A 23,793-nucleotide genomic window follows, 5' to 3' on the forward strand; every position below is an offset into this window, starting at 1 on the left:
CCCTTCCTTCCCCCCTCCCCCAACCCCAACAAACTTACCAGCTGGAGGCCATGGTCAGCTGCCTGTTTAATCTATGGCTGAATCTCCAAATCAGCTGAATCTTTTCTGAGGCTTTTTGAAATTGATTTGGATGCTTCAAATCGATTCAGAGCTTTTATTTGGTCTCCCAATTCAATTCAGATTTGGAGATTCAGTCCCTGACTTGGGCCCAGTGTCCTCCAAATTGAATCAGGTACCGCAGCTTTGCATAGCCCTACTAGGTAGGCACCTCCCTGAGACAGTTTTAAAACCAGCACATCCTGCATCCATGTAGGTGGTTGAATTAAATGACCCCCAAGGTTTCTTCCAACTGTGAATGAACACAGAGGGAGTAAGCAGTGCAGACAAGTTCCTAAATATACAGGTGCCACTTTATTTATTGTAGGTATCATGACACTGAAAAGGTGGGCATACAAAAAATAACTGCTAAATTTGATACCATAAAATATTTTTTACAGGGTCCAGCAAAGCTTCACCAATTTACATCAGTTCCTATTCTTCACCAGCAAGAGAACAAAATAGACGGCTACAGGTGATTTTTGAAATCTCATTTCAAAAGACGCTGCTAAAAAGGGTCATCCTATATTACTGCTGTCTGTTTTAACAAACTGAAGGGAGATACTATTACTGTTATATACACTTCTCATAAAACACTTGTAACATGTAGTTAGTTGTTTTTATAGACTGTTACTGTACCTGGAGATAAGCTATCAGTTGCCACTTTATTATCCTTTTATTTCCATGTCTTTTCGTCACTTGATTTCAGTCTTGTTATGGTTGGAGCTGACACTCATCTCCTGACTTTTAGTTTTAGTTTCTTTCAGAAAATCTTTAATATTTTACTTAGAAAACAGCTGCCTCATAAAACCAATTTCTTATCCAGCTGTTTGACAATAAAATATGGCTGCCTCTCTCTCTCTCTTTTTTAGACCCATGATTCCCAGTGGGTAAAAAAAGACTAAGGTAGAAGAGAAATTTTCCATAGTTTTATCTTTCCTTTGGTAATTCTTCTCAGTGGTTTAAAAAATTAAGTCCTGCCTATGTTATCTATCCCACTGGTTGCGCTTACCGATGATAGATCTAAAAAAATCCAAATGTTAGACACTAGGGGTGATTATACATGTGCTCCATGAGTTGGGGGGCAGGGGTGCGCGGTGCTTTAATTCAAGTGGCTCCTAGCACTGCTGTAACTGAAGTTCCTGGAGTATTTCATGTACCAGCATCCCTGCACTTCAAAATGGCAGCAGGGGTGCTTTATCTGAAGCTTGTTGAGCGAGCTTTAGGTAAAGCACCCCCACTGCCATTTTGAAGCATGGGAACACTGATACATGAGACACAGGAGGCTGCTGGAGCACAGTAATTAGCACTCTCCAGCAGACTCAATTAACTGAGCCTGCTCATGTATAGGCACCCTAGATTAAAATTGTACAGATCAGTATGCAGAAACGTAGCCACACAACTCTTATTTTGCATGGGAAGATAATATGTAGCTAAATGCATACACGAAAGCCCATTATACATATGCTGATAACTGACTCAGAAGCGAGTTGAAAAACTCAAAGATCTTTTCCTTCAAACACAGTTATAAAATACTAATATTTATTTGTACGTTTTGTCAACAGCATCAGCAGTTATACTACAGTCAAGATGACACCAACAGAAAAAACTATGACACATACAGATTATATTTGCAATCCCCACATAGCTATGAGGACCCATATTTTGACGACCGAGTTCATTTTCCAGCTGCTTCTGATTACACAACACAGTACGGACTGAAGTCAACCACAAATTATGTAGACTTCTATTCCACTAGACGACCTTCTTATAGAGCAGAACAATACCCAGGTTCTCCTGACTCTTGGGTGTAGCACCAGAAAGTTACACAGAGAAACATTCTATCTTTCTAATATTGCTTGAGAAGAAAAGGAATGGCCTGTTTGCTATTTTGATGATGAAATGTGGAAGTGAAATAAAAGAAGGCACAAGGAAGAGCTTTTTACAAGGAATTATCAGGAAGGTGTGAGAGAAATTGGAAGGGAGGTCTTTTTGCTCTGTTTAGATGTTAGATCTAATTACTTGTAGCTCCTGTAGTCTGGTGAAGGTGTGGGCGATGTGATGAAAGGTTTGAGAATTGAGGAACATGAATTTGGGAAATGTGTAGATCAGATCAAATTAAAGCTGATTTTTTTTAATGTGAATAAAAGTCTTGCTCTGAAAGTTTGTACAGAAAAAATAAAATGGATGCCCTTGTTTTATTGCTATTACTACATGTCATGATTGTATGCTATTACGTCTTGTACATTTTTTCTGTTGGTGTAAATATGGAAATGCAACATTGGTTAAAAGTGCCATCATTTGTAATGAATTGTGTCATTTTAAGACCGATTAGAAAAGATGACATCTAGAAACAGACAAAGAAAATCCAAGGAACTGTTATAAATTGAAAAAAATATATCATTTTTGGTTTTTAAAATAACAGTGTAATTTTGAAGCACAAAGTACACCACTCCCATTCCCTGCCTCTTTCATAGATTACTCCACTGCCATTTTCTATGCACATGGAAGAAAAATAAATGTGGAAGTCTCATCCATGTAAAGTTGTTCCCTGCTCATTTTTACTTTCTGTGTGTAATTTCAAAAGCAAATTCAGCAAATGTTAATCTAATTGCTAGGGACCTACTTAACTCATGGCCAGAAAAAGGAATTTTTGTGGCTTGGTTGTAGTACAAAGAGCCAATTTCGCGAGCATTTCCCAGCAGCTCTGCCCCTTACCACTAATTGGCAGAGACCCCAAGAAGGAGGATGGATGAGGGGGTGGCCGCCATCTGGGCTGCTGGCTACCCTTTGTGTGGCCCTGCTCCTTGCTGCTGATTGGCAGAAAAGCCCCAGGGGGAGGAGGCAGCCACTATTGTTGCTGCTGGCTGCTGTTCATGCCACCCTGCCAGCCAGCACCTTCCTCTCCTGGGCAGGCTGCAATGGCAGTAAGGACTGATGGCTCCCACTGGGGAGCTAGCATTTTATTTTATTTGTCTGAGTTGATTTTGTGGGAAGTTGTGGATTTCGCTGTTTCTGTGAAATCACAAATTAAGTAGGTCCCTACTAATTGCATGTTGTAAGCAGCTTAAATATATCACAGTTTTGGCCATTTTCCAAGTTTTCTGCAGTTCATACATTTCCTATTTGTCAAGTAGCAGCTAAAGCATGAAATTATATATGTTCCTCCCTTGTTTTTCCTCCAACCTAATATTTTCACTTAGTATTGTGAATCCAAGACTTTTCAGTTTTATCTTGCTTGTTGCAGAAAAAAATAGATTTCCCTTAACAAGAATGGATTGTCAGCAGTCTATCTGGTACACATTCAACTTCCTCTATTTGCAGTTCTTGTCCAAAAAAAAAGAAATCCACCACTCAATCATGCATCTTCCCCTGACTGTAGATGCAACTAGATTATAATAATTCAAGTTAACTTGTCTTCACTGTCCTTTTCATTGTAGATTTCAAAGCGCTTTACAAGGATTCCCCGTTTCACTGATAGGATAATTGAGAAAAGTGAATGGAATTGCTTAAGGTCACACAACAAGCCAGTAGCTTGAGAACCTAGTTTCCCACGCGCTGGGCACATCTACACAAGATGCTACGTCACCATAGCGATGAGCTATGGCGACATGGCTCGTTGCTAAAGCGACGTAGCATCATCAGGCACTAACTGTGATGCTGCCACTACTGTACAGTAGCTCATTGCTGCTGCTCTGTAGGGTCAAAAACAACCAATGTGCTGCAATCAGGGACAATTGTGCAATCGGGAACCACTATTTATCAGACTACATCTGCCTCTTCATTAAACAAGTGCCAAGAAATGAAAGAAAAATTACCACTAAAATAATAAAAACTCAGACCAAACTCTGACTTCATTACAGCCATGCACTCTCCCCCTCGTTATTGTTGCATAGGAGCCACTGAAGACAGAATTTCTCTTCCTGTCTTGAGATGGTGCCTTCTTTCTCCAAAGAGATCTTTTAACACAGAATAAGTCTTCACTTTGAATTCACTCTGTCAGAACCACTTCCCAGCAGATCTTTTAGCAGACTTTTGCTTCACTGCCATTAGAGTAAGATACAAGATGTTGGGTACAAAGAATATGACCCAGCAGGCATTAATTTCACAGGCTACCATATGAGTGACTCTTATTTATATATCGTCGTAATGAAATAAAAGTTAAATGCCAAACACTATGTTGGTGTGCTCCATACGAATTAATAAACTAAGGCATTATGGTGCTGTACTCTCCACGAGGAGAGTCTTGAGCTAGATTATAAGAGAACTTAACTGAAGTAACAATTTGAAAGTGTTAGCAAGATATTCCAAGATCTTCAGCCAGCATCTTTTTAGCTTGCTTGTCCTGGGAAGATTAATAAATTAGTCGACCATTTTGCACCCTGACACTAAGTGTTCCTGTGCAGATGGGCACAGCCCATCTTGTATCAATCTCACTCTGAAAAAATTATGGAGGAGACCATCTGAGGGGTAAGTGGCCATGTGCTGCAATGATTCTTTGCTGAGACTAAGTTCTATCAAGTTCAAATGCAAGAAACTAAGCAATCCCCCAGTCCTGCAGCTCCTGTGCTGTTACATTGATTCAAGCTGTTCATTTGCTTCCATTTTATTGGTCTCATTTATTTATGTATTTTTTACACATTGTTATGTCTTGGTACTATACCAATTAAAATGATCTGTACAGTAAATTTGTTGACTAATTCCCTGCATACGTTGCTTCATATTTGGATGGGCAGTGGTTGGAAAAGGAAGAATTGAAGACCTAGATTTCTTCCATTTTTCATACTGATTTTTGTACTGCATTCAGACTTTCAGTCTGGTTTCAAAATGCAGGTGCATAATTGTGAGCTAAATTCCTTTAAAGTGAACTGTACTCACAATTTTGCATTCAGCTTGATACCTCCAGTGAAAACAATAGAAATGGGAAGGCAGGATTGTTAACAGAAACAAAGAGCAAATGGCCTCTGGAGTGGGTGCTGCTGATTTAGCAATTAAAAGCCAACAATGAGCTTTTTTTTTTAGCTTTTTTTTTTTTTGCTTCCACCTTCCAAAGAATGACATAGTGAATCTGATGCAAGAAAAGTGACTGCTAAAACATTATCTAAAAAAAATAAATGTTCAATAGGTTTAGAAAACATACAATGGAGATTTAATAAGAAACTGTGGAGGACTCATATGTGACTGTAACGTTTATGGAGGAAGTCAGAAAGGGGTGATTCAGGAGAATATGTGGGATCTTGAGAAAACAGTCTTTTATAGGTAAATGGGAAGAATGGTAAGAAATTGTCCTGCCCTATTAAGGGATCAGAGAAATAACAAAGGGATAGCGGCCAGATGCTCAACCACTCGGGGTACTTCTTAAACAGTCCTCAGAGAAGTTCCTTCCTACAAAAAAAACATTGCTATCAGATCTGAAGTCCTGTCTGTATGGAAAACATTATAGTAAAGAACTGAATTTAAGGGACATACATTATGCATGGATATTTGCAGAGTTTACTAGGGCTGCGTGAAGCTATGGTCTCTGATTCAATTCAGCAGAGATTCAGCCCAATTCGGCAGCCAAATCTCTGAATCTGAATCGAACCAGGAGACCCTTTAATCTCTCCAAATTGAATTGCAGAGATTCAGAGAGATTTGACGACTCAGACATAGATACAGCTTTATACGTTTTTTCTACATACCTCGAGGTACCAGGCAGGTTGTGAATGCTGAGATGGTGGGGAAGATGGAGCATCCCACAGGAGTGCAGGGGGGTTCCGAGCGTGCTCGGCGGCGAACCCAGAAGTGAACCGGAAGCACTTCCTGTCCACTTCTGGGTCCACCATGGAGTGCACGGGGGACCCCTTTGGCTCAGTGACTGGTGCCTCCTGGGTCCACCCGGGACCCCCCATGGCCAATCATCAAGCCGGGGGCACAGGGGGGTCCACCACCAAGCATGTGGGGGCCCCCTGTGGTACGCTCCATCTGTCCCACCATCTCAGTGTTCACGAGCCACACCTGGTACCTCAGGGTATGAAGAAAAAACATTTAAAAGCTGTGTCCATGGCCAAATCACTGATTCTCCGAATCAGAATCGAATCTTCAGATTCTGCCAAATCAAATCAGGACAGTGATCTAAATCAGCGAATCAAATCACTTCCCCGAATCCGGCTGAATCCAAATCAAATGCTGCCTGCTTCACACACCCCTGAAGTTTACCTGTACGCATTAGTCTGTCTGGCATGGTTACATACAAGCAAGTATTCAGGGAAAGCTAGATAACCCAACAAACACAAGTTAAGATTAGATTTCATGAAGGGGAGGAAGACTGCTTTCCACCAGGTAGATGAAGGCTGTAAAAAACCTTTATAGTCTGTTTTCACTGCCCAGATCATGAATGAGGCATCTCCCAAATGTTCTTTCTGAGAAGGGAGAGGAAGGATAATCCCAGTTTATAAATATTAGAAAGCAATAAATGTCAGTTTTCATCCAAAATCAATAATTTATGTATTAAACTTTGTCTTCTTTGAGACAATGGCTTCTATTTCTGTCTCCACTAATGTACCTCTTGTTCATTTCACTGCTTGGAAGTCAACAGAGCTACTGACATTCAGAATTAAAAATTATGAATGCTGTCAAATGCTTTTCATTAAGAATGTCACCTTCTTTAGAAGAATCCAGCAAGGAACTTCTAAATTTTGTGTATTTAAAATAATCAACAATGCACCATCAGTAAGAAAATGGCCACTGTGGATACTGCTGCATATGGCAAGAATGTACCAAGTAGAGGACTCAGAGGGAGCTCACAGGTTCATAGGAAAGTAAGACTGGAAAGGACCTGATGAGGTCACCTAATCCAGACACTGCTCAAAGCAGGATTATCCCTAATTAAACTATCCCAGTCAAGTGTCTGTCCACCCTGCTCTTGAATACTTCCAAGGATGGAGAATTGATGAACCTTCCCCCAGACAAATCAGTCTTTTGCAAGCCTTCTCCAGTTGTATCCTGAAATGGAGACAGTGATGTTAGGAACCATCACCAGAAAAATCTTGTTAACAACTGAAGCAAGCCATCTGGATACATTTTGTATTTCTCTATTATGAGAAAGACGGAGAGGGGGAGAGAGTGTAAAGGAAGATAGTATTCTGTCATTAATCTGAAACACCCTTCCAAAAATGTGGACTCTGGAAGAATTCAGAGGAAGATTGCTAATCGTGAAAGTACAACACCCTTCATTTATTTGAGGTGCGCAAGTTATTTTGTGTCAGGACTGCATTGAAGAATTACAATATGTTTAGCTATGCTAACCCTACATGGGAGAAAAGCTAAGCATTCAGAAGAACAAAGGAAATGTGTTGCAGGACTGAAAAGATACTTTGGGGGGGAAAATAAACGTGTGAATTCCAAGGCGCTGTCAGATGTTCCAGAACCAGACAGTACAACACCCATGTCTAGCAAGCTGCTGATAGAGTTGGAACAGTGCTCCAGTTCTTAATGAGTTTGCAATTATGGACAGTGCTCCAATTTTAGAAACAACTCCCCCAAATGATATGAAATTTAAGGTTGCCAATTTCCACCTACACCATAAGATCGCTGCTGTTCCTGCATAGCCTAGAAAAGATTTTTTTTTTCCTCTTCTGTGGCATTCATGTGCAGCAATCAAGCAGCTGCCTGGAGAGAACAAACTCTGATCAGACACGTAAGTTATTAAATTCTTGGGGGTTTTAAGTTCTTTTGATAAATGTACAATGCTTCTGCTTCACTGAGGCTTCAACTCTATGGAAAGTTAATTATACATTTTCATTTCTAACAGGCTAATTTTTTTGTTTGTTCACTGTGCTTCCTGATGAAATGTTCATAACCTTGTTAAAAAGCTGCTGACGTCTCTTGAAAAAATGGTACAAGAAAAATCTATTTAGAAATTGCTCTGTTTCTGTATTAAATATATCTGGTCCCTCATTTGTCACCAAGGACATTTAAAGTAGGATTTTCAAGAGTATGTTTGCTCTTTTATAAAGTCACTGGTCAGGCTCACATTGCTGACATCATTGGATCTCCGATACATGGTCATGATAATATACCCATACCATCAAGTTGGAAGATTTGCCATCCCTGGGTTTTTGTGATGCCACCACACCTTATGAGAGGTTATTTAGAGGTAAGAGATACTACCAGATAGGTATGCTGAGGAAGAAAGCTCTCTGAAAGCTCTCCAGCACCACCACTGCAAAACAGGACAGGATCTGTACCTTCAATGATTACATCATTTCCTTTTCTTTCAGTGACTGGCTTCAAACCCATTGGTGGGATTCAAATATTTGCAGCAGAGAGCATCCCATTTGTACAACTTGCTTTATGTCAGCAACCAGCGTGTCATGAAATGCCATGTTGTAGCTTGAGCAACATAATGCTGATTTAGTAATTATATTATAGAAACTATTCTGTTTGGATTTGCTAAAGTGTGTGTGAACTTAAGCCATTGATGCGTTTTCTACTTCAGATTGCACAATGTGTATTAAAAAAATGATGCTTTGTTGAGGCTAGTGAGGCTGTGTTGTTATTAAATATAATTGAGCAAAGCTAAGCTTCTGGGGACAGACAATTCAAGAAAAGATCCACATTGCTATGTGATATCTTATTAACAGTTCTTAATTTGAACCTTTCTATGCTCAGCTGGTGATCCTGGAAATGTTTTATTCTAAATTGTTTCCATCTCCCACCAGTCCCTGAAGTGATTTGGTAATGGACTGTTCATGAATTCTACATAAAATAAAATGGCCTGCTTTTTACTAAAGCCTGACTTCAAGACAATTACTACAAAACAAATCCACTGCCACTCTAAGTACAGCTCTTGCTCAGTAATGTCCTCTTCTAAAATTTAGGTTGATACTGAAAAGCTTTTTCTTAACCCCATGGCTTCAGCAAACAGTGGGAATTCAAGGTAACAATCAATGGTCAAGGAGTACCTGTGTGCCTTGCTACTGCACAGTTTAAAAGGCAAGTCCCTGGGCTCCTGAACAACTTGACAGAGATGACGTGCATACCTAGAGGGAAGGTTCTGACCACATCACTATACCAGCCCCCCCCAACGGGTGGCTCTGCATTTCTAATATCCTACGCTAAAAGAGAAACTTTCACCCCAAAGTTCCCAAAGCACATTTAAAAATGTGGATCAAGTCCTGAATGTACTTAATTTCCAGACTCTCATTAGCTCTAGTAGTAGTTCCTGGTGTAAAAGAATTTGGTCAGATGGATATTGATGTTCCCACTTGGATTATGCCCCTGCTTAGTCCTTAAACTATTAAGCCATTTTAGCCAGCAAAACAGCAGCCTTAGAAATATGAACATGTTCCACAAACTCGGTGCCTAAAAATGGAGAAACTGAATTGTGAAAAAGGTGAATTAAAGAAAAAAAAGGAGAAAACAAAGCCAGTCCTAGTCTCTCCACCTTTTTTCCACAAGGACAATAGTATCTTAGGATGTCTATTCCAAACTAGACAAGAATGAAACTCTCAACCCATTAAAACCTGAGTATTCTCAAAGGTTTAATAATGTGGAACTATGTGAATGGGGGCTAAATCAAGCTGATACCTCTCCCAGCAGCTAAGAAAGCCAGATGAGACTAGATTTATTGAGAACATTTGGGCTTCTGACGGTGCTGTAATTACAGATTCCATAGCTATTAATCAGGTATTTGCTGACTTCTTTAAAAGTATATACACTTCCAATAATCTCCCTTTTCTAATGGATATAAGCAACTACTTAAATCAAACCTATCTGAGCAGGCTGCTAGAGAGGAACAAGTTCTAGATAAGGCTATCTCTACCACAGCTGTTGAAAAGGGTTTTGATTAATCTGTGTGGCCTCAATGGTTTCACTTTTCTGTAGTTTCAAGGGCTTCATGAATCACGTACAGTATTTTAAAATGAACAAAAAAATCTTTTTTCAAGTAGAATTGTAAAGCTTATCATCCCTGATGCTGGTCACAGGGTACTAAAGAGGCTTTCAGTGTTCTTTCCCCCACAGTATGGACATGGTTTGACTTGACCAATTGACTGCTCCAAAGCATTCATTGTAAATAGTTATATGCAATCAAGCGATATCTTTAACAGAACAAAATTATCTTATTCTCAAAGTGGCAGGTACTTTTTTATCCTGTAAAAAGTCATATTCTACTTATAGTGTATTGATGGGGTTGGTGCACTGCAGGGACCAGTACATAGTGTTACCAAACACATTCTTCCTGATTTGGTTTTAAGAAATGACTTTATCACTGCACTGCCCATAGACAGAATGCCCTCTGGGATGGGACAAGGGATGCTGGGCAGGCTCCTGAATTCCTGAGCTCTGGTCCTGGCTTGACTGCTGATTTACCTCACCTCTCTCTTTGTAAAATATGAGGCACTAATACTGACCTTCCTACTTCACTGGAGTGTGGCATTGATTAACCACTTCATGTCCGTTCTCAAGCTTAAAGATATAAAATGTGTTGTTATAAGATACTAACTTACAGGTAGGAGTGTTTTTTGAGACTTACAAATGTCTTTTGGTTTTAACTATTCTGATCCATTCTCACTAAATATAGATCATCATTTTTAAAGGGCTAAATATTTTAACAAGATTTTTCCCCTTTTGGCAGCAAGGGGAGTGAGTTTTATCACTGTTTCCTAGGGGTCTACTCAACATGAGCAGGGTGACAGAATGTAGCACTACCTGATTAATTCTGATTAATCCTTACATTTCCACTGATGTGGATAGGGGTGGTAAGCAATCATCATTAAGCTTATTTTACAACAGTACTGAACTGCAAAGATCAGAGCGGAAGTTGGCATTAGAGCCAAACATAAAATGGAGACAATCCTGGCTCTTAGTCCTTTGTTTAGACTGCTAGGCTGTGCAGCTCCCTTCCAATGGAATAACTTCTCACAATAACATGAGTGTCCTGTCTGGACCCATGTGATTTTGTAAAAAATCCCAGTTTTAATCTGTGGGGAGGGACAGTGGAATCTAGCCCTCGTGGCTGTAAAGAGCTTGGAAATGCAGACTCTGGAGGCTGAATACCAGAAGACATAAAAAACTAAAGTGCCATGACTGACAATCGAAACTGATTTTTCAGCCACTCTGTTGTGATTTTTGGATGCTTGGGGCTGGCAATACTGGGATTCAGTGAAATATTCTCAGCTAGTTGAGAGATGCTCCTTTAAAGAAGGCTCCAAGAAATAAGGCTTATTACACTTACAAATTGCAACTTGCTTTGGCTTTTCTTTCTCTAGTAAATTCATTTCTGAGTCTTTGTTACTGATTTACAACACTCTAAATACTGCCCAAGGCCTGCCAAGAATTTTGTTAGTCTCCAAGAGGAAAGTGAACAAAACCACGATATGGTTTTAATGGACCAGGATATAAAGTGTTTTCTACAGGCACACTTAGGTTCTGGACAAAGGTCAGGAACTCTCCCAAGGAAAATCAGGAAGACTCTCACTATTGACACCTTCTGTATCTGCTGTAAGATCCATTTTTTCACCATAGTATTCCCCAGAGAATCAAAGTGAAAGAAGATATGGAGTTGCTCTCAAAACCAGCATAACTAAGTCTTCAGTAATAAAATACTTAGCTCTTTGTAGCCATAGATATTGAGACACATTTGGGAAGAGTGTTTTTGAACTCACTTCACACCTGATTTTTCTTCTGTATTTAGCAGATGTCAAAACCACAAACTACCTTACGATCACAAGCTGGGAAAAGAATTCAAGTTTTCTATCTTCAGCCTGCTGCTTTCAGTGTGTACCAAGATTACCCATTAAAATCAGTGAGAGGCTCCTGCATGGTCACAAGAACCAAGCTGAGTTTCTAGAGTGATTCGCCATGTTGTGTCTGCGCCTTGGGAAGAAAAAATACCAGCTGAGGTCCTTACTGATTTCTTTTGGTGGTTAGCATGAAAGAGCTCCCCATAAGAGGAGGTCAGCTGAGACTAGCTCATAGTGCTATACAATATAATCCATTAATACTTCTCTAAAATTACTCTTTCCTTTTCTACTTGTAGGCAGAGTAAGAACAACAAAACAACAAAAGGCAAAGATAATTAGAATCCTAATTAGACCAAACTAGCCATCTTACCCATCTTTAACGAACAAAATCAGGAGCTGCATGCTGGGCAAAAAAAAAAAATCCAGCTGGGAGCCACTTTTACTATTTCCAGCTAAAGCTTCTTAAAATTTGGAAAAAATTAAAGCAGAGCCTGAGGTCTGCTGAGAGGAGAAAGCAAACATTTCAATTTCCTGATATTTATTGGGATCTGAAAGTTGTTTTCAACTTCAGATTTGTCATACAAAAATCACTCAACCAACAAAGTTTCACTCCAGAGCCAGCTCTCTGAGGGAGTTGAAGCAGGGCCTGTTTGAGGTAAGACTCACCTCTAGAAGTGGGTGTCTTTCCATGTACTCCAGGGTGCAGCGGGGGTGGGGGTGCTTTAATTAGATTGGCTCCAATAGCTGCTTTAATTAAAACACCCACAGAGTCCTGTGTCTTCAGTGTCCCACACTTCAAAATGGCAGCAGGGGCACTTTAACTAAGGGTTGTTCAACAAGCATTAGTTAAAACACCCTCACCACCATTTCGAAGTGAGGGCACGTTGAATACACGTGACGCAGAGGCTGCTGGAGCATGCTAATCAGAGCGCTCCAGCAGACTCGATTAATCATGTCTGCTGCAACATGTGCTAATTAGCACGCATCAGAGCAGGCTTATGGCACATGTATAGGTGCCTGAGAGTCCACCAGTCATATTTTATGGGGTTATTTACACCCACACCAAGTGAACGAAAATGATCGTTTGGATCTTAGAAGTGCTTTGCAGCCACATAGTCTGGCTGTAAATAGCTACACCAGGTGGTGACAGTAATGAATTGGGGGTTGGACTAGTTGACCTCTGGAGATTTCTTCCACCCCTAGTTCTGTCCATGACTCTTTGCCACACTCAAACATGGAACACAGGCTCCTGGTTGGCAATGGAGACCATGGATGTTGAAAGGTCTCATGGTATTTGTATAAAGATGGCCTGGCTGAAAATGATGTGAATAGCGTAGTATGCTGACTTACTGTGATTCTGCTTAGGCTTCAGCAGTTAAGACAGGTTGATAGTTACCCACATCCTAAAGAGTTTCCTTTTATCTCATATACTAGTACCCTGAGTGCAAGGTGGTAAAGATGTCATGTCCTGTCTTCCAGCTGTCATGCATTTCCTCCATGTGTGCAATTTCAGTCATTATTAAAAAAAAAGGCACCCTGGGTAAAATTTGAACTCCTCAGAACATCTGCTGCTTGGGATGAGCTTGTCTAACCCTGGTTTTAGTGCAAATGATCATGGCTGCCTATACTGCACATTCTGCCTATGCTGTTATTGTAGAATCTCAAATACACTTCATTGACTTCATAATTTCCCCGGCTATATCACTGCATAGGTTAATGTTCTGTATAGGAAAATAAACCGTTACAATGGGTCTGCATTGTTTGAAAACTAATAACTGAGGTTCTCCTGTTGTGAGTCTCTCTCTCATCAGCAGCAACTTTGTGCATCCTGTCATCAACCTTCAGAACCAAAAAAGATAATGAAGACAAACTTTGTTGCTTATATTAATGCTCGAAAGTAAAAATACAGGGTGATTGCAGGGAAACTTGAAAAATCAAGATAAGGATAAACAAATCTTTTGAGATCCTTATTGAGATTTATTCCTTACATAAAATAATGTGAATTTAGAGAGTCATTAAGCAGAGTGAGGATAATTATTGAATTCACACTATGGGAAGGCCATTATGATTAAGTGTCTGGAACTTTAATGTAAATCACTTTCTCATATTCTTGTATTATTTTGATCATTACTATTCACCAAGCTATTTGCTTATGAGAAAACATGCAGTACAGCAGTTAGCTTTATTATCATTATGAAAGAGCTGGAACATAAATACTCCCAGTATATCTCTGCGGTGAGAGATTTGTTTAGTCTTTGAGCTGTGTGAGTGTGTTACATGTTTGTGGGGGTGTGGATTTGGTATGTGTTTATGCAAAGAAGGAGCTTTTCATTTGCTTTAGCCTTATGGACAAATGATAGGTTTGCAAGTGTTTCCCCCTTCTTAGCAAAAGCAGGAGGATTAGTATTTCTTCGATGTTCCAATGCCTTTTAAAATAAAGGAACAATTTAAAATGCAGGTATATCAAATATGCTGGGAATTTCCTAGCACAATCATGGAGAAGCTGTCTCCTGTAGGACAGAATAATGATAGGGAACAAACTGAGCTGGTAATCTCTCTTGTTTTTATAATGATGAATTTTCTGCTGTGTACAGAAAGGAGACCATTTAACTAGCACTTCATTAAACACTTCAGAGCTGGTTTCTGAAGCTGAATAGTCTTCATTTTGAACATCTTTACAGATTAAACTTCACATTTACAAGAACCTGTTCTTAAGATGATATGAGAGTACGCACCAGTGATTATTTGTTTTAAGGTAAACTAAAACTTGGCTCTGTATTTCCCCATGGGAGCTGAAATATTATGTAAAGGGATATGGTTAGCACAGCATGATTAGATAAATACATATGTTCACTGACTCAATGTGCCAGTTGAGGGAGGGGAAACGTCTACTGCACAATTTGAGCTGTGGGTAGCAGAACAGAATGTGCTGTGTGCAGAACATGCCTGTTTTCATCTTTCTGCAGATGGTAAAAGTATTAAGCACTTGCTGGTCTTAATAGCACCTGTGAAAGGAGCTGCAGTGGAGCTTGCCAGTTTCTGTACTGAAGATTCAAACCTTTTCTTGAGGGTTCCCTAATCTGTCAAAAATCCTGTTCTCTTATTTTTAATACTCTGAGTACTAAGACTTCCAGCCTGACAGCCAAACCACCGCTTACAAAGTTAACCTGTTTAAGAGGCTTATATCTTTGGAAAACCTTTTTTTCCAGTGAAAATATGTGGTTCTGATTATCAACTAAGTATCATTTTTCTGAATCTGACTATGCTAGCTATCAAATAATGAGGCTAGCCATCTGAACACAATAGTTTCACTGAAGAGCCTCTCACTAGAAGAAATAGGCAATGGAAAGGTATGGCGATATACTCAGTTCATTGCTCTTCATTATTGTTCTACACTAGAGACATATCCATCTCCTGCCAGGGGAGAATTGACCTTTTCTGGGTTGAGTGGCTTGGCCTGTACGATTGAGGCTTCCTTCATCAGTTCAGAGCCCTGACTCGGTCCACTCCTTATGTCCTGTTTCACAAGTTCTTTGTTATTGTCCTTTTCTCTTGTTTTCGCAAATCCAGGGTGCGTCCCATCTTTATTTTTCTTTATTTATCAGGTATCCACAGCTCAAAATACTGCAGGCAGTCCAGTTCTGTATTTTCCACACAGATCCAGGATTACAACAGACCATGTAGAGAAACCAGGGAGTGGGGGGGAAAGTGCGCCCAAACACATGTTACTCTCCTACTGTAGCAACCAGCTTTTAATGATGTTTGGTTGCTAATCAGGTACCTGTAGTTCAGTCCTTTTGGCATGAGCACCTCTTCTTGCCAACACTATACCTTTTAATCAGTTCCCGCCGCTTCAGAATTAGAAGCCAGGAGCCAGGTACAGGACTCTATGCCAGGGGCTTTATAACTGTATAAGTTAGAACAATCCAAGCTAGAGCAACCCAGCTCCCATTCAGCATGGCCAGGTGACTTTGGTGGCACATCAGCTGCAAGGAGGGTTTGCCAACACCTGCACCAGAGCCAAGCAGCTGGGAGCTGTGCCTGCACCACGGCTGCTTCTTCCCATCTCCCAGCCAACTCCCTGGCTGCAGCTCCCAGCCAGTGGAGAAGTAAGCCACAGCAACATAGTGATGTGGCCAGGTGTATGGGGCATATGGGCAGCGGCAACTTCCAGTTGCCAGGCCTATCTTGATTGTGGTTGCAATGTGGAGCTACCAGCGGAAAACATTTTTTAATCCCCACTCCAAGTTGGGACCTAAGAGTGGTTGTTCTGTTTTAGTTATACTATTGCTGAGCCAGAGCAACGCTGTAGAAAGCTGCAGCCACACTACTGCTGCTTCTCCCTGCCTTCCCCCTTCACCTCCTAGCTTCACCACAAGCACTGCTGGAAGCAGCTCAGCCCCAGCTCAGTTCCCACCAGCTGGAAGCTGTGCCCATGCTGCAGCCAAGAAGCAGGGGGCAGGGAGAAGCAGTGATGATGTGGGTGCAGCTTCCAGCTGCCCAGCCCCAGTGCAGCGCCTTGCGATCTAGCCCCAGCACAGCTGCAGTCGGACAAAGCCCTTGGGCTCTTCAGGCTAGATCCAGGGGCACTGTGGGCCATAGGTTGCAGACCCCTGCTCTAAAATAGCTTGTCTCACCTTAAAGGCTTTCTGATTTGTCTGAGGACATAAAGACTGAATATCTACTCATTGTCCCTCATTTAGACACAATAATAATAATAATAATCAGTCAACTAAACTGAGTTCATAGCCAGAGGATTCTTGGATCCCTGGGTTGGTACCTGGGTACTTGTACCACAGATGTAGCTTTTCATTTCACTTGAGCTGAACCCTCCAATTAATTATTTGTGGGCTATAAATTCCTGCTATGATTTATGGATTTTACCATCGTTTGTTAGGATGTAGCCTTCTTCACTAGTTTACAGAGGGACAGAGAGTCACTAGACTTAATTTTTCTTCCTGATCTTCCATTAACTTGCTGTAGAAAACTATGGCAAAAGACAAATTTCAGCGCTAATCTCGTGATTTGAAAAAAGGAAATAAAGCTGGATCTCTTCTGTAGAGAGATCATCCGCAAAAAAGGTTATTGCAGAGCATTATTATCATGTAGAAATCATAGTGTCATGATTGAGAGAGGCATTCAATAATGAAACAGAGTTTCAGATCCATTCCCTTCAGCATCTGACCCTTTACTATAACAGATGTCCTTTCCAAAGGGAAACCATCCAAAGCTGGAGGCAAGTTAGGATGACTCCAAAGAGAACAGACAAATATTCTAGAGACATCTGCCTTATGTGATTCAAACAGCGCCTCGGAAAAGGGCTTTCTTGCTCTGCATTGCTTTTATTCATACAGCACCACAGCTGTGCATGGATCTTTACACCTAACGAGGTCCATTTCTTCTTCCCTTCCCTAGCTTACAATGACCACAAAGCCTACATGTGTGTTTTAAGAACAAAAAACCTTCAAAGCAGTCTGATAGGAAATCCAAGTCTAACCCTTCCCCATGGAAGTTAAACCAAAAATGAGGTAGCTACAATGGCAAGCTCATGAGCTTTGCCACCCAGCCACAACAGCTACAATTAAAAACATGTTGATTTAGGCAGTCTTGGCTTGCAACATTCATTCCCTATGTGGAATAGTGGCAATGTTTAGAGTTAGCTAGAAAGTCACGTTTCAAACAACCCATTAGCAAGGCCCAGCTCTTGTACATCTCCCTATAGACATGTGGCAACTGAACTCAAGCTTCCCACACTATTGCTCTCAGTAAGGATCCTGATGGGAAACGCATCACTGAAGTTGCCTTGCTCGCTCATTTGGTAAGCCTGCCAAAAATGCCCAGTATGTGATAATTACTGTAGCTGGAGATTGACACTATCTCCCATCTGCCAGGCAATGTGTGAGCATGGCAGCTGGCTGCCTGTTTGTAGAAGAAAGGACTGGAAGTGGCACTTTTCCTCAATCTAGGATTGTAGCAAAAGGTTTGATGATTTTAAAATACCCTTTTCACACAGATCTCATGGAGAGTCTTAGTGAGGCAGAAGCCTCCAAGTTGTGTAAATTGAGAGACTGTGGTCTGTCATATCAATTTCTTATCAAAGAAGTAGCAGCACTTACAAAACCAAGACATGGGCAACTTTCTGCATTGAAAACAGAAGAGGGGCAGTGTGCTTACTGTGACCTGAACATTATACTATCCGACTTTACAATTATTCTGTTTTTTTGGCCTTTCATATCTTCATTAAAATGACAGCTAACTTTTTACGGATAGATATTGGCCTGACACAACTCATTCATGAACTTCAGGGAAATTCCAACCTGAATTCCACTGCTGGCCCCAATCTCTGGGCCATACCGCAAGTAGGGAGTAAGATGTTATGGAAGTCTGGATGCTAATTGAAAGTTTTCATAACCAATCAGTCAAATGTACTTATCATAGTATCTAGTCACTGAAAATAGCAAATACAGAAGAGAGGAAAACAACACAAAAAGAAGGGCAGACCCATAGTAACAGAGAGGAGCCAGTAGGTTCCTGTTATTTGGGAAGGAAAGAGCAGTAGAGGAGCTAATTACAAAGAAAACAGGCAGCCAGGGGGAAAGGCATAGGCTAGGAGGGCATATTGCAGAGTGGGTTGCCTTGCAATAGTCCAACAGGGATGAGTCCGTCAGGGGAGACAAGATGCTCCTGCAGCAGCTAGTAAGTTGCCATGGGGTGAAGCCAGCACACCTAATCAGAAAGTACCCGCAGTTAGCTGGGGAGGCCACCTGACTGGTAAAGGGCAGGTCCTGGGAGAGAGAGGCTGAGCCAAAGCAGTCAGTCTGGCCCTGCAGGCTGGAGGGGAAGGAGCTCCCAAGCTGAGAGGATGCGGAGGACTGCCTAGTTTTCTCCTGAGCTGCAAGGGCCCTGCAAGTAAGACTTAGGTGACTTGCAGGAGAATATTACCAGAGCAGGACAGTCTGTGTTACAGCCAGAGGGCTTATGATTTTGTTTATAGTTTAGACCAGCAATTTGGGTGGTACTAGAAAGGGGTTAGAGGAGATCCCAGAGTGCCATAGATTCATAGATGTTAAGGTCAGAAGGGACCTCAGTAGGTCGAGTCTGACCCCCTGCCCTGGGCAGGAAAGAGTGCTGGGGTCAGACAACCCCAACTAGGTGCTTGTCCATTCTCCTCTTAAAGACCCCCAGGGTAGGGGAGAGCACCACCTCCTTTGGAACTGAGTGGGGGTGTAGCCAGGCCCTGGCAGATTAGGGAGGGGTTTAAACCTGCCACAGGATGGCTTGTTTTTTTAAAACGTGAATTTTAAATAGATGAGTGTTCCTGTGTGCATGTCATACTTTTTGTGTTTAATATTGCATGTTCTGTTTTACGACAGAAAGTCAGCTGCTCAATTTAAGTTGTATGACACCTCATACTCTTCATGCAAAACTATGTTGATATACAGCATGTAAGCAAAACTGAATTAACTCCTGGGCTTAGAACAGAACTGCTTGGTCAGTACGTTCCAGGGACAATTTGCGTTACTGTTGTTCATTCTTTGCTTTTGTGAGATTACATTTGTGCCTACATTGGTGGCTTATCTTGGTAAAAGCTATACCAGAATAGCAGAAACATGTTATCCCCCAACTCTACCATAATAATTAAATTCTAAAGCCCATCTCCTTAGGGACAACACAGAGGTTTATCTGTGATTAACTCATCTAAATGTCCTTTCTGGTGACAAAGCCATATTATTTACTTTAGAATTTTACAAAAGCAGTGCCAAAACCCTTCCAGGTTCATGCTACAGCTTGGATTTGTTGCCATTTGTAAAAAGTGTGATGGTTTTTACAATCACCCAGTTTGTTGGCTCAAGTATATGTGCTAGTGGGCACATCTACATGTGCTATTAGCATGCAGCAATAAACTCCAGTGCATATTGTGCTGGAGTTTATTGCTCTTAGGTGCACAGTTTGAATGTGGGCCTGGGACTGCATCATGTTGAGCTGGGTTAGAGCAGCCCCAGCTGGCACGGGGCCCTGGAGATCAGCCTGCCAATCTGAAGCTGCTCTGACCCAGCTCAATGTGCTGCAGAGTGGCTGGCTGGGGCACAAGGGTGCTCTAGTGCACAGCTAGCAAGCAGGAAGCCCCCACACAGAAGCACCCTCATGCCCATTCAGCATCTACTTGGCCTAATAGGGCCACAAGTGTAGACATCAAGATGTTTACTGTGGAGCTAATTAGTCAACTGCACAGTAAATGTCTCTTATAGATGCGTCTAGTGCGAAGTCCTAGGGAAGTGGTGCTGGCTCCTACCTTAGGGGTCTTTAAAAGGAGGTTTGATAACTACCTAGCTGGGGCCTTTGACCTTAAACTTAGTAGGAGCCCTGCATTCATTCCTGCTCAGGGCAGTGGGTTGGACTAGATGATCTGCTCAGGTCCCCTCTGTCCCTACCTCTATGAATCTATGTATCTATGAAGTACAGGTTTCCCTTGCCAACCACTGGGGTTAACTTTCTGAAAGTTCCTGTGGTTGACAAAACCATGGTTGGCAAGACAAAATGTTTATGGGAAAAATGGCAGGTAGCGGGCTGATGCGTGGACACGGAAAACTGGAGTAACTTAAAACTGCATACCATGATAACCAAAGTGGTATATAAAATATTAAGTGTGGATACTCAAAACTGGTTGGCAAAACCATGGTTGGTGAGGGTAAACCTGTAAATGCCAAAGCATTTTGCAGCTAAGAGCCCCAGTGCTCGTCACCCAGGTCTTATATGATCTGTACACCACCTAGAGGGTGACAGCTGCAAGAGAGGAAGTAAGTAATATACCTGAGTGGGAGAACTGGCTTAGTTGTGAGGAGTGGCTGCTGAAAATTGCAGTATCAAAAGTGGTAATTCACTTCTGGTTTCCTAGTGTCTAGAGCAGGAAGCATGCTGTGGGCTGGCAATTGCACACAATCATTTACTGAGGCATCATTGTATGAACTAGGCACTGATACTAAGTCATTTCAAATTAAAGTTAGACATAAAAGGTGGTGCTGGTGGTTGGTGGTGGCAGATGGAAATAAAATAAAGTATAACTACCAAGATAATGCACAGTGCTTCGATTAGGCTTCAAGAGTAATGGATACATTAGGCATTGAATTACACTACAGAGAACAGTGATGTAGTTCTGGCTAGTCTAGAGGGGATTTGCATCTTTCTGCCGGTGTCGGTGGTGTTTCTTCTTAGAGTAAACCTGACATACTTGAAATCAAGACCCAGAGTAATATGTTATGGTTTCATAAAATGTTCTACAAGCCCAGAAGTTGAGCTAGACTTTATTTTTACCATGACTGAAGCCTCTTGGGAAACTGCTCAAAATAGTAGATGATTATTATCTAGTACTTACTGCAAGGAGTTGTAGCCATAGGGCCTTAAGATCTTGAGCCACTGAAACCTGAACAATGCTGGAGTGCACCACTGTGAAAATATTCGCTCTCCTCTGCTCTGCACATGGCAGCTCTGTGACATTTTTTTCAGTACATGGCATGAGTGGCACTGGCACTCCTACCACCATGCTCATGAGCACACCTGGGCCTAAGTGTGACTTTAGGAACACAGTGGGCACAAACCAAAAAAATGGCCACCTAACTATTTTTGGTATGCTCTAGGTGTGATGTGGGAGTGATAAAACAGCATATTTTGCTGGCAGTGCTCACAGTCCAGCATGGTGTAGACATGTCCTTAGATGCCTTTGGCAGGTCACATGACTCCACATAGCTAGAATATTGAGAGAACCAAGCTTCCAGTCTTGAGAGAAAACTGAGAGAACTAGCTACTGGCTGCGAGTACAGAGGTTTTGTATCCAGAACTGTAACATTAGTAATTCCTTTCTTAATTATGATCCCCACATTGTAATAGCTCGTGTGCCCTTTGTAGTTTATAGCTCTTTCAGCAAGAGAGAGGTAGAGTAACTGACTCCTTTGGTCTTACTATTGTTCAGCTGTAAACTGTTGTCTGCAAGACTGAGTTAATAGGGTAGCAACATTGTTCATGCTGGAGCAGTTGTATCTTTTCAGTGGATAAAAGCAGAGCTTTTATGAAAGAAAGCTTAAAATGTAAAGACTTGGAAAAAAGAACTGCAGGATGTAGTTGAAGTTGGGGGAGAGATCTTCAAAGCACAGGACACCTTTTTTTCAAATAGAAAAATTGCTACTGTCGCTGATGGAAAGGCACAAGACAGATATTTTGTTGCAAGTGTTTTCAATTTCCTTCTTACAACTTGCCTGTGTACTGCAATCTGTGGAAGGTCCCTGCCCATCACAGGCTGCTCAGACCTGAGTAAAATGAGAAAAGGAAGCTGGATCGAAGAGAAAAATGTGTGTTCTCTCCTCTCCTGAATGATAGTATTAGGGAAATCCTATAAAATATTATTTCTCTGGGGTTTTGGGGGGTTTCTTTTGCTTTTTGTTTTGTAGACAGAAGAATAAGCCCTAAGAAAAAGACATTATAAGAATAATATACCTGAAGTTTTATTTCTCTTTAGTGGTGAGTCAAGTCACAGTGGAAGAAGGACTTCGTTAGGCTTTACTGAGTTTCTTCAGATGCCTGGTGACCCTGTTCAAATTGTATAAGCTAATGTGAGATGTGGATGTCTTGTTACATTTCATGTGACTTTTATTATACTCTCCTTCAATACATGCACAGGGATCAGACTTGAAGTATGTCTTGCTCTGCAGTTTTCTGATTTTTTTGGTACACAAGATATTTCTAATATCTTCACACTGAAAAATGTCCTTTGTCTCACTTCTTCAGAATTCAAAAACACCTGAATGTTTTTGGGGTTTTTTTGCAGGGGTGAGGGTGGGTGCAGGGGTAGAGACGAGGCAGGGGTAGTGGAATGATTCATATCTGGTCTGAGAAACACTATGGAAAGTTCAGCCCAGATGGAGAATTTTCTAAAAAGTAATGCATATGCAGAAGTTTGAATATAACATTAAATCTCAGGTACAATGTGTTACTCACTTTATGCAAAAGAGTAATTCCAGAGGCTGGCATGACTGATTACATACCCTAGCTGTGAAAGGCCTTTATTACATGGAAAGTATAGCTAACAAATAATCTCTAGATTTTAGGGCAATAAAAGAAATAGCAAAAGGTGGAAACCACCATGTCTCAAATGAAAGTAATAAAAATGGAAAAAGTGGTTCCATCACTTTCAAGATGGGGCAGCAAGTTTGTAACCTCCCTCACACTATCCTGCAAGTTGCTTAATAGCAGTGACATAACTAGGGCAAGGTGACTGGGGTAGCTGCCCTGCGTGCTGACTTGTGGGGGTCACGGAAGAAACAACTGCTGCCACCACGGCACAATCACCATAGTGGTGCCGGTGGCCAAAAAGAGTTAGTAGCAGCTGCCCCAGGTACATAGCCATGTCATTTCACCTCTACTTAGTAGAGTCCAGTCTACCCTCAAACTGATGAGCCAAATTTGTAGGTGAATAAAATATGCTGTTATGAATCAACTGCCATTAGAATAAAAAGTAGAGAATGTATATCCATCTTAATACTATTAATCCATATTAATACTGTGAACCCTAGGTGGCCAACTACATCTTGCTAGGACATGTGCTAAATACAGTGGTTGTCAGTAAGCGGTAGGTTCCATTTTCTCTAAGTATGACTATTACAGGCACATTCAAAAGGAAACTATGGAGCTAAACCTATATTAGAAAACAGGGCATTTATACACCTGCTCCAGGAGTGGGGGGAGGGGCACTTTAATTAGATTGACTCTGAGAGCCACTCTAATTAAAGCACCCAGAGTGTCTTGTGTATCATAAAAGTTGGGTCAGAAGGGACCTTGTAGCTCTTCAAGTCTGACCCCCTGCCTGGGCAGGAGAAAAAACTGGGCTCAAATGAGTCCAGCCAGGTAGGCATCGAGCCTCCTCTTAAAGACCCCCAGGGTAGGAGCCAGCACCACTTCCCTAGGAAGTTGGTTCCAGATC

General features: G+C 41.3%; 1 protein-coding gene across 6 annotated transcripts in view; it reads left to right on the plus strand.

The window, feature by feature from the left end:
- The window catches only part of PKP4 (plakophilin 4), a 173,386-nt gene extending 169,202 nt beyond the window's left edge, over positions 1 to 4,184 (plus strand). For 5 of the 6 annotated variants that reach the window (XM_019553924.1, XM_019553925.1, XM_019553926.1 and 2 more), the window contains exons 20-21: positions 498 to 571; positions 1,662 to 1,910. In XM_019553924.1, coding sequence (XP_019409469.1) covers positions 498 to 571; positions 1,662 to 1,910 — 323 coding nt within the window. Of the gene's footprint in view, positions 1 to 497; positions 572 to 1,661 lie in introns of all 6 variants that reach the window. The other variant, XM_019553923.1, reaches the window with a different exon arrangement.
- The last annotated feature ends 19,609 nt before the right edge of the window (positions 4,185 to 23,793 follow it).

The sequence above is a fragment of the Crocodylus porosus genome, unplaced genomic scaffold, assembly GCF_001723895.1.
Source record: "Crocodylus porosus isolate Cpor-Errol unplaced genomic scaffold, CroPor_comp1, whole genome shotgun sequence".
NCBI classification, from domain to species: Eukaryota; Metazoa; Chordata; order Crocodylia; family Crocodylidae; genus Crocodylus; species Crocodylus porosus.